The following is an 11,799-nucleotide window of genomic DNA, read 5'->3' on the forward strand; positions in this document are numbered from 1 at the left end:
GATATAAATAATCGATAATAGATAATAAATTGATTGGTCTAATGATTGCAGCTAAGAGCAATCTTAGTAAAGAGCCCTCAGTGATTGTAGGTAATTTATTTTTCCAATAAACTAATTTACAAATATACTAAAACCAGAAGCGGTACCTCTAAGCTGTGTATTTTAGTAAAGCTTAAAGGAAATCTCCCCTCAAATAAAACAAATATTCCTACGATAATAAAGATAATTTGCAGACATGTTCCGCCGCCTTTGAGGACAACCCGCAACAATGTTGCAACACAGTACAAACGGTTAACAATAGTAAAGGCGGCCCAACAGGTTGTATTATATTGAATAGGGGATGTAAGAGCTCAGACCGCTATCATTTCAAATTGGATTCATAAATGTCTATCGAAAAGCAACTTTAATAAATGGTGATTTTTGCACCAGAAGACAAGAGAAACGTTAATAATAAATGGCAGATAATCTTATTATCAGGGTGTTATTTCCAGAGTGAACAGGTTCGGGGGGTTCAGTGAAAGCCAGGGTGCTTGTTATGTTTGTATATCTCATACAATAAGACCCTTCTTAGCTCAGTGTCACAGCTCTGAGGTCTCCACAACCTTTATATTGAAATATTAAATCTTCCGAACAACTATATTGAGCAATGAAACCAATATTATTGCTGCTAGTGGTAGACGGCTGAGAGGATTACGCCTTCATATGAGAGGACCCCGGGTCATCGCTTAATATTAAACTTAGATTTTTTTTTCAATGTAATGAGAAAAAATATAATAGGTAGAAGCTTGTGCTTCTAGACTGTCCGTTAATATTGTTGGGGATGTAGAATTCTGAACACACTGTGTAAGGACTATAGATGGGTGTTGTTCTGACATAGTATATTGTTACATGTAGTTTGTTAAGTCAATATGGACCTTGTTATATTTGGTGTCATTCTGTGTGTTTCAATATGTAAGTTGTTTCAAAGTAGAACAAATACTTTCAAATATAATGACAATAAAATATTATTATTATTATTATTATTATTATTAATAATTTTTATTTATAGGGCGCCACTAGGTGTCCGTAGCGCCGTACAGGGACAAACGAAATTACAATACGAGGTGAGACAGCACAGTACAGAAAACAATAAGCACAGTAACTCAGTGAGCTCAAAGCACAGCTAGAGAGGGCGGGGGAGGGGAGAGGGGAAGGTCCGCCAACGATGGAGTCCAAGAGGGAAGGCACGGATGACAGGGAGACCCCCAAAGGGAAAGGAGGGAGCGAGAGGGGACGGGGGAAGAGGGTCCTCAAGGAGGAGGGCTAAGTAGCTGGAGAGCAGAGTTAACAGTTTTGAAGACAGGAGGAGAGAATACCCTGCTCAAAGGAGCGTACAATCTAAGGGGTCACCCCTCCATTATGGAGGGGTGTACACGTATCTCTGAAAATGTTGAACTAGTAGTCATGACTTCTATCAGTTTACCCTATATACTTAATGATGGGAACTGTCATTAAGATCTACTTACAAGTGACAGTAATGTTTTTCAAAGATATTTTGATGTTGATGTCAATGTTTCACCATTTTTTTAAACATTTTATTTATTATAAAAACAACCATGTAATTATTATAAACATTTCATCAAAGCCACGTCTACTAACGAGGAGCTATAAATTAATGCAATAACTTGGAAGTCATTTAAATCCTTATTACTTATCATAGGTGTCTCTTTTTTTATTAAATGAATTGTTTCACCTTGTTACTGAGATTACCGGTAATGTGCGGCCCTTTTGAAGGTTAGAGGACGGCCCCATGCGACACCCAGATTATAGGCAAACCGAGGGGGGGGGGGGTTTCCTAATGCCCAGAAACCCCCCTACAAGCCTAGGGCACTGTATAATTGAGGTGGCTGGACCCTGCCCCAGCTTCACACGGCTCTGCTTGTAAAGGGAGAGCTGTGTGCACCTAACAGTAGTGTACGCAGCATTGCCCGTGTATATTATGGGGATAGGAAGAGTTGCAGAGCAGCCAAGCACTGTCTAATATTATAGCCACGCCCCCATGCATGCTGGTCACGCCCACTGGTGGCGTGGTGTGGAAACCCCTCTCTACAAATCCTACGATGTCTTTCCGCACTGTCCTACACCAATATGGGGTAATACAGTTTGTCTGTAGGTTTGAGTTCAATTGTAAATCACCAGAATTTCTACATTGGTGCCGAACATAAATGGTTTGAAATGTATGTAACTATACTCGTCAACCTTCTTTAAAGTACCAATTTCTAATTACTTGTAGCTGAAACTCTGTAATAATAACTGGGAATTATAAGATTAAGGATTTGTAGGTATATATCAAGAGGTCGTTGTTTATAGCTATAATCTCAGGACTACCAAGCTTTGAACTCCATGTTTTGTGTCCTCAAACGCTGCCTGGTTTTGCCTCCGTTATTGTTTAAAATGAACTGATGATAGTGATGGGACAGTCTTAATAACAAGTGGTAATTTTGTGTGTAAACTATTTTTATTTTTACTTGACTTCGATTTTTACTGTTGTCAAATCAAAGTATCTACAAAAGAAATTCAGATATAACCAACAAAGAGAAACCACGGCAGAGTTGCACAACCGGGTAATGGCTTTGTGGTTGCTGTGGTTAGAGATTTAGATACACTTGTTCTCCTGTGCGCTGATTACCGTAGCGCTGATTGGTTGTGTGTGGTTTTTTCTTTGTGTGGGAAGTCAGAGGGTTTGCAACGTTATTAATGCAGATGTTTTATTCTAGTGATTGAATTCTTCGCCGGCCTTGTAATATCATTAGCTGTAATTTACTATTTCACACACAGCTTGCAAAGAGCACGCAGTAATAGGAATATGTCTAATGCTCTGATATAATCACTGTCACTTTACCGGGTAAAGTACTGACCTCTCACAGGCTGTTTATAAACAGTATTAAGGACTTATGTAAAATTGCATTCACTGTAAGAGCGCTGCATACAGCCCTTTATCCCAGCGGATAATCATTTTTTACAAGTTAATTTTATTCTCTGTTGAATGTAACAGGTTTCTCCTTGTCTGAGAAGATGTAACATTTCAGCTGTTTCACCCCATTATAAATAGATTTTATGTATCTTTTAATCTGCTTTCCCAACAAACAAAAAAATAGATGGGTGTAAAACAAAATGACGCTATGAGAAATATTCCCCCTTGCAGCAAACCAGCCGGGCGACATAGTGCATCATTTACATTTTGGTGGAAAAACATTGGAGCTTTAAAAATACCCCTTAAAGGTTGGAGGAGCAAATACTCTGCTGTGTATGGGGTCGAATGGGATCTCGATATGACTGTAAAAATCCATTACAAAGAGTATTCAAGCTGCAAATCTATAATCATAGATAAATAAATAGAGATGTAGGACCTTAGTAATCATCAGATGTATATGTCCCGTTGTGCCGTATTTTGCTTGAAATTGCTGTGCGCATGCTCAGAAACGGACTTTGCGCCAGTGAACCCAAGTGCTTGCAATTCAAATTTGAACGCAAATGACACTTCTCTGACTGCCTATGAAAAGGGGGAGTGAAGGGGCCATGTATAGTAAGGGTGTGCCAAGGTTGAGCGTACCCACATGCATCCCATTTAAGCTCTGGGCATCTCTCGGATATGTGTTTTTTACCCGTATTACTTGCTCCAGTTACAGGTTGGATGCAATTGCTGATTACTCGTGATAACGGCTGTGTTTGCATGCTATAACATGTGTTTGCAATCAGGAGCAACTGTAAAAACGCATTTTATGTACAGAAGACATTAATAACATCCTAATAAATGTATTTCATGTAAAAAAAATGTATACAATTTTTTTTTTAAATGTATTTTTATTAATGATTATAGTAGTATTAACAGGCGTTAAAGTATTTAATATCTTTTTCCCTGTGTGTTCTGATAGGACTTTATGTTGGTGAATATCCTGCAGTCTGTTGTCTGTCTGCATACAGCAAGAACCGTATAGCCCGTGTGTACTTATAGCCATATACAAATGGAATGGAAACATTATTTTAGATCCGCTTTAACTTGAATACTGATATGTGTGCGTACAATTTCCTACTGTTTTTAAAAAGGATGTAAATTGTGTTCACTTTGCGTTCCTTAATGGGTAATTATATAAAAATAAATATACTTACAATAATCTTATAGTATAGAAATTCTTAATAAAATTGCAGACAGAGCAATACTTATAAAAATTCACATTATCATCATCTATTTATTTATATAGTGTCACTGATTCCACAGCGCTGTACAGAGAACTCACATCAGTCCCTGCCCCATTGGAGCTTACAATCTAAATCCCCTAACATACCGAGAGAGACTAAGGGCAATTTAATAGCAGCCAATTAACCTACCAGTATGTTTTTGGAGTGTGGGAGCAAACTGGAGCACACAGAGGAAACCCACGCAAACACGGGGAGAACACACAATCTCCACACAGATAAGGCCATGGTTGGGAATTGAACTCATGACCCCAGTGCTGTGAGGCAGAAGTGCTAACCACAGAGCCACCGTGCTGCCCACATTATAATGCTCACCCATTCACTCCACACCACCTGCATTATACGCAATGAAAGGTTTCCATGGCAGTAGACTGTTGTATCACTGGTGCTAATGTAATATAATTTGCTATTCCCTGTAGCAAACCAGAGCTGGTAATTTTAATGTCCAAACATAATCTTTAGATTCACTCTTTTTAACACTTCCAGGAGTAACTTGTATTGTTGGAGTTGTTGTTGATACATTGTTGCTCATTACACAAGTAGAAAATTATAATTAAGAAGATTTCTCTGTGAACGCTGAAAAAAACAGGAATAACTCTGATATACACCTGGTATAATGCAGACCTAAAGATCCCGCCAGTAAGAAGGAAAGAATTAAGCTGGGTACACATATATGCAATTATCCTGCAGATCACACGATAAACGACTGTTTAGTTCACTATTGCAGGAATGTGTACGCTCACACGATCATGTTTTATTGTACCAAAACACATTGCATCGTTTGATTTGCTTTTATAAACTTCCTAAAAATCACAATCAATGATGGAACGATGTCGGGCAAATGTGGAAGTGTGTACGCACTCACGACCGCCTCTCCAACCCTTCTGCTTCTGTATATTTGTAGAGTGTACGGATTCACGATCTTTTCAGCAGATGGTTATGAGAGATCACAGAACTGAAGATAAATCGTGTAGGTGTTTACACAGGAATCAGCGTGATCATTGGGACTTTCGGTCATTGGTGAATTTGTTACAGAATTCACATCTGAAGTAAGATTGCACAGTGTGTACCCAGTTTAACTCAGGAAATTTTTAGGCTAATCACAACCTCTGTCTTTTTAAATACTGATAAATCCAATTTAGACAGTTGATTTTCCTTCTATAAATGTGAAAGATGAGAAGCGTGAGTTTAGTTGTCACGTAAACTGTTGTCACATAATCAGACGTTTATTTTTCAGAGCAGGTGAGATTTCAGTATTTGCGTTCTGTCCTGTTTGTGATCCCGGCAGTGTTACCGGGGTATTAATGGAACGATTGTCTCTGTCTGATCTCCAGGAGCTGCTGCAGTTAGAAGACAGGCTGGGGAGCGTGACGCGGGGCGCCGTGCAGAACATCATAGAAAGGTGCACGTTCCCACACAAGTACAAGAAGGTAAGAACCCAACGCGTTTCACCTGCATGTACACGCATTTCGCTCACATGCATTCTGTCGCTCAGTGCTATCATTCAGAGTTTTTACAAACATTTACCTATTCAAAACCATAATATATGTTAGAATTTAGTGAGAGTCGCCTTCAATTTCAAATCTTGTCTATAAATGGCATTACCCAGAAGACTGATCTTTCTTATAAGTGTCTTATTGTGATAATAAAGTATTATAACAATAAACATAGGTGACCGGGGTCAGAAAACTGTTACATAAATGGAGAGTGATAGACAGATAATAAGCTTTTCATCCTTTCATCCATCATATAACCGTTATTTCATCCATCTACCTCTTCGCCTGCTCGTTCCATCCTGTACACCAGTCTGTCTCCACTGTCTGCTCCCCGTAACCTCACCCAACTCCCCTTCACTCAACACCCAGACCCTCAACCCCTCTTCCCTCACTTACCCCTTAATCATGGTCTTCTCCATCGTCCCGCATACTCTCCTCTACCAGATTCCGCACCACTCATTCCTTCTTAGCCTCCACTTAGCCTCTCCCCGGCCTCCACTCCTTCCACCACCTCTCCGACGCACTCTAGTGTCTAATATCAGACTCTCTATTGTACAACAGAGGATACCACATGACAGCAAAGAGACCAAGGAGGATGAGGAGGAGGCCGACACAGACGAGAAGTGCACAATCTGCCTGTCTATGCTTGAAGACAGAGAAGACGTCAGGTAATTAGAGGCTAGACTCCTGCACGCTAGTCATTGCCCGCTCGGTTAGTAATGGCGCTCCCTGATCTTCATGCCCCTCTCTTCAGCACCCGCTGCCCATTATTTTACTGGGAAAAAAATAGATGGTTGATAAAATAAAATAATTGAAAGATACAAGTGAATAAAATGGCATAGTGGATGCTGTTTATCTTGAGAGCTCTATAACAATGGCAATGCTCTTCTCTTCTGCTCTTTGGGGCTAGTGTTAGGGTGATGTGTAAATAACTAACGTTTAATGGAACTAGATCAGTGGCCAAGGCTGTTATATGGACTTTTAGGAAAATATGGCAGCAGACACTGAGCAATTTCTGAATAGTTTTCCAATGCAAAAGAGGCGTTCTGACAATATAGGTATGGGTTCTGGTATATAGAAATCCAAAAGGTTCTGAAAACCAGAAGTAAAGTAAATAATTGCTGCTTTTTGGTAAAAATCTGACCACAGAGCGCTGCTTCTTACAATCACTGTGAGGAGCACTGCTAAATAGTAGGAAGACGCCAGCCAGTGTTTGTGTGTGTATGTGGGGTAGCGAGGTAATTTTTTAAAATGTTATTTTGTTACAAACATTCTGAATAATAGATCCTATAACTGTATATTTAAATATTTTGGGGGATTTGGTTTGGTTCACCTACTTTTCTTATGTACAGCGGCATAAGGTACAAGTCACGGACTGCCTCCCTGTAATCTCAGATCTCTGCCAGCAATGATAACAGAAGATCATCATCACCATTTATTTATATAGCGCCACTGATTCTGCAGCGCTGTACAGAGAACTCGCTCACATCAGTCCCTGCCCCATTGGAGCTTACAGTCTAAATTCCCTAACATACACATACAGATAGACAGAGACTAGGGTCAATTTTGATAGCAGCCAATTAACCTACTAGTATGTTTTTGGAGTATGGGAGGAAACCCATGCAAACACGGGGAGAACATACAAACTCCACACAGATAAGGTCATGGTTGGGAATCAAACTCATGACCCCAGGGCTGTGAGGCAGAAGTGCTAATCACTGAGCCACCTCGCTGCCCAAAAGATGAGCATGACACGCTGGTACCTGTAGTTCCACAACAACTAAATCCGTCTGCTCTTTTAAAAACATCCGCTACGGATTTGTCTGCCTCACAGAATATAACAACCTGTCCCTCATCCTACATAAAATGTATTTCAACACACACAGAGTATAATGTGAGCTATAGATTTCAAGAGAAAAGCCGAGAAAATGCAATAACCAAAGCACGAGAACGTGGGTTCTTCCTATGTGCTTATCAAGCTGTTCTCTGACATTTACTAAACCGCTGCCTGAAAGAAGACTGACGCATTAAATACATTTATTTATACAGTCAATCATTTCATCCTGGGCCGTTTCCCAGCCACAATATAGTTCAGTAAAACCACTCAATGCGGCAGTTAATATTTATCGGCTGTCTGTGTTGACTTGACATTAAAGTCTGCGAAATGGGGGAATTATAACTGCGCTCTGGTGAATACATCCGACAGTCACACTTCTCTCCGTCCACCTGAGAGTTGTACGACCATCGCTACGCACTGATTATAGCAATTAGGCATCTAATATGCCGTAATTCAGAGATCTGGACAGCGGCTCAGGCTGGTAGAAGTGGGATTACATGAGCATTTTTAAAACGCCTGGAGCAGAATTAATAATGTTGTACACCCATCGTCACCAAAATCCAGTGATTACTCTTTAAAAATTATTATTATTTTTAACATACATCAATGTCATCATCATCAGCTATTTATATAGCAGAACTAATTCCGCAGCGCTGTACAGAGAACTCACATCAGTCCCTGCCCCATTGGAGCTTACAGTCTAAATTCCCTAACTTACACACACACAGACAGACAGAGAAAGACTAGGGTCAATTTTGATAGCAGCCAATTAACCTACCAGTATGTTTTTTGGAGTGTGGGAGGAAACCGGAGCACCCGGAGGAAACCCACACAAACACGGGGAGAACATACAAACTCCACACAGATAAGGCCATGGTGAGGAATTGAACTCGTGACCCCAGTGCTGTGAGGCAGAAGTGCTAACCACTGTGCCACCATGCTGCCCAATGTCATTTTTGTTTTTTTATGCCTCTACTCGTTAATGTGTTGCAATCTTTATTGCACGTTACAATCCAGTAGTTTATTCTGATTGTTTTTTATCGAATCATTAATCAATGCGACTGTTTGTGTCAATAGATCCAATATACATTCAAATATAGGTGTTCAAATTGGTCAATATTAGATTCCTACATTGCTCATAAGCTGAAAATCTAAAATCAAAACCTGAGTGTCTGTTTTTATTTATTACCTTATTAAAACAATGTAAAAGGATCAGGCTGTAACGTTTGTGACTCGACTGTATCTTGAAATGCAATTGTTTCTTTAAAAAGATTTGCTCGGAGTGCAGTCAGCGTTAGTCATAGACAAAACCGATTAATTGACAACAGAAGCCATAGTGAAAATATCAAAGAGACCTCATGACAAAATAATACAGCAATACATAACATTAAATCCAAGTTCATAGAACACAGATTACTAGATTCTCCTAACTGAATTTAAAGTATTTAATATTAAAAAATAATTGCATTTACACAGTAGATTGCCTTAATTTATAACCATAACAGCTCACTAGGACATGGTTTGCATTAGATCTACAATTGGAAGCTTCCATGATCTCTCAAAGTGGCCGCTACTGTGATGTGTTTGCCAATAAAATCCCATCTAAATGTGATTTTGTTCTGTTCTTAGTATCTATTATTGTTACTAAGACCGTAAACAAATTCAATCTATGGCTCTCCATTTGTTGTAGAACTACAAATCCCAGCATGCCCTGCCAGCCTCTCGTCGTTCCCTCTGAGCCACCAATTGCATAATCCAGTTCTGTAACAAACAAAAATGATTGGCAGAGCCGGTGGGAAAAATGGCGGCATCCTCTCAGCAAATAAATTATTTTCTCAGCAGAGTAAACTGCTCTGACCACTAAGGGATATCAGATGGTGCAGTCTGCCCAGCAAAACAACCCATCCAAAATATTGTTTTAATATAAAAAAAAATAATAGTATCTTTGTACAATACTGATCAGTGGTCAAAGTTAGTTATCAATTCTCACTATTAAATTTGTCTCCAGTGCAGAAGCCATGGTGGCCGAGCTATTTACATAGGCTTCAGTGCATTTTGGTCTACAGAACCATGGCTGACGCTTGTATAACTTAGTCAGTAACAGGGACACATTGTAAAAGTGAATTTAATTCAACAGATGTTCAGGGAAAACTTAGTTCAGGAACTTCCCCACAGCAGAAAGAACAAACTAGGAATTCTTTATTACTCCACAACATTCTCAGCATGTCTCAGGACGTAGACAGATAATTTTAGAGCTACATTCCTGCAGCCTTTTATCAATAGTTGCCAAACTTTCTAGGTTGGCCTCTGGGAGTTTCAAAGGGGAGGTATGAGTGAGGGGCAGGGCTCAGCGAATCTCATAATTTTACCAGAGGGGGATGGGGAGGGGGGTGGCCCACAATGCTATGATTCCAGGAGAATCGCATCATGGAGGCTTAAAATTTGCCCACTTCACTAGGAAGTGGACAGATGTGAAAGAATTTCCAGCTCTACCGGGAATCCGGGAGACCTACCCGGAATTCGGGAGTCTCCCGGACATTCCGGGAGAGTTGGCAAGTGCAGTGTTATCCTCAGTCTCTGTTCTTTACGTGTGTCTTATGTGTGTGTGTGTGTGTGTATGTGGCATGGGAGAGGTGGGGGACACAGAGGCCTAATTTTAGACGCCCTTTAACACTATTTATTAAAATCTATATTTGTATTTTATTAAATATTGTTAAAAAGTATCTAAAATTAGGGCAAAAATTAATTCAAACCCTTAAACTTTGAGGAATCGGGGCCCCCGGCAATTCAGTTACATATACCATAACGTCACTTGTAAATTTACACTTTGACCTCTTACGCTAATACCACTTTCTTTTTATGGGATAAATTCCAATTAAATCATTTTAATGCAATTATCATCTCAAACATCGGACTTTTATGCTACATCTGGGTGTAAATGTATCAAGCTGAGAGTTTTCCGGCGGGTTTGAAAAGTGGAGATGTTGCCTACAGCAACCAATCAGATTCTAGCTATCATTTATTTAGTACATTCTACAAAATGACAGCTAGAATCTGATTGGTTGCTATAGGCAACATCTCCACTTTTCAAACCCGCTGGAAAACTCTCAGCTTGATACATTTACCCCTGATCTGAAAACGAAATAATAAACTATTATGGCCCATTTGTATGGCATTCTTTCAAGGTACTCATGAGTCAAAACATTTATTTTATTGTGACAAACCTGGAACAGGCAGAACTGTCCTCTGATTCTTCCTCTTTATCCCACAGGAGATTACCCTGTATGCATCTCTTCCACCAAGTCTGCGTTGACCAGTGGTTAGCTACCAGTAAGAAATGTCCTATCTGCAGAGTGGACATCGAGACACAGCTTGGAGAAGACAGTTGAGAGATCGAGGACCTTCATCAGGATTCCCGCTTTCCTTATCAGGTCATGTGGCCATCAAAACTTTGCCTCCTGAGCCATTTGATTTAGAGGGACAGCCTGCAAGCACATTATGTAGATGAATTGTGGGCATGCAACAATATTGGAGGATCCTTACAGCCATAACGCCCTAATGGGAGCTGGACTTCCTAGAGCCAAAGGGCCGATCGCTGGAGATGGAAACTAAGTTCTGGAAGGTACGAATCTGGTAGTCGTCTGGCTTGCCAATCCTGCACCTCAAAGGATTGTATATATACCTCTCAAATAAGTAGAATCAAGTAGGGGTACTGCAGTATTTATGTGGATGGCATCTGGAGCATGTTAGCTTATTACAAAACAAAAAAAAATGTTCTGTGTGTGATGCCCTAGTCATCGTGTGGTGGACATATCGCTATTAACCTAATTTTGCACCAAATATTATTTTCTTAGGGTTTATTTTAATTTATATATAGATTTTTTATTTTATTTTTTTTGGTGCGTGGGTGAGCCATTTCGTTCAATACATCAAAAATTTCCCAACTTCCAAAAACATGAGGTTAAGAAGAATATCCTGTTTACAGATAAAAGGATTCGATTTGGAGCCTCGATTTTTTTTTGATTTTTTTTTTTTTTTAATTTTTAAATAATTTATTTATTGCTCTTAAATTATGTTTACAGAAGGTTATATAAAGGGCGAAAATGGCGGAAGTTATCACCTTGGTTTACTCTGCTTTTGCTGAGCCTAAAACATCCTGCTGCAGATTCAGTCCGTTCTCCAAACTGTTATGTTTTTTCAGGATCCCCCAGAGTGTTAAAAAAAAAAATT

At 39.6% G+C, this 11,799-nt stretch overlaps 1 protein-coding gene across 2 annotated transcripts in view; it reads left to right on the forward strand.

The window, feature by feature from the left end:
- The window catches only part of ARK2C (arkadia (RNF111) C-terminal like ring finger ubiquitin ligase 2C), an 82,907-nt gene extending 71,402 nt beyond the window's left edge, over window positions 1-11,505 (forward strand). For both annotated transcript variants that reach the window (XM_075186060.1, XM_075186056.1), the window contains 3 exons: window positions 5,571-5,666; window positions 6,294-6,400; window positions 10,841-11,505. In XM_075186060.1, the coding sequence (XP_075042161.1) occupies window positions 5,571-5,666; window positions 6,294-6,400; window positions 10,841-10,958 (321 nt within the window). In that variant the 3' untranslated portion in view covers window positions 10,959-11,505. The remainder of the gene's footprint in view (window positions 1-5,570; window positions 5,667-6,293; window positions 6,401-10,840) is intronic.
- Window positions 11,506-11,799: the final 294 nt, after the last annotated feature.

This window comes from Mixophyes fleayi, chromosome 1 (assembly GCF_038048845.1).
Source record: "Mixophyes fleayi isolate aMixFle1 chromosome 1, aMixFle1.hap1, whole genome shotgun sequence".
NCBI classification, from domain to species: domain Eukaryota; kingdom Metazoa; phylum Chordata; class Amphibia; order Anura; family Limnodynastidae; genus Mixophyes; species Mixophyes fleayi.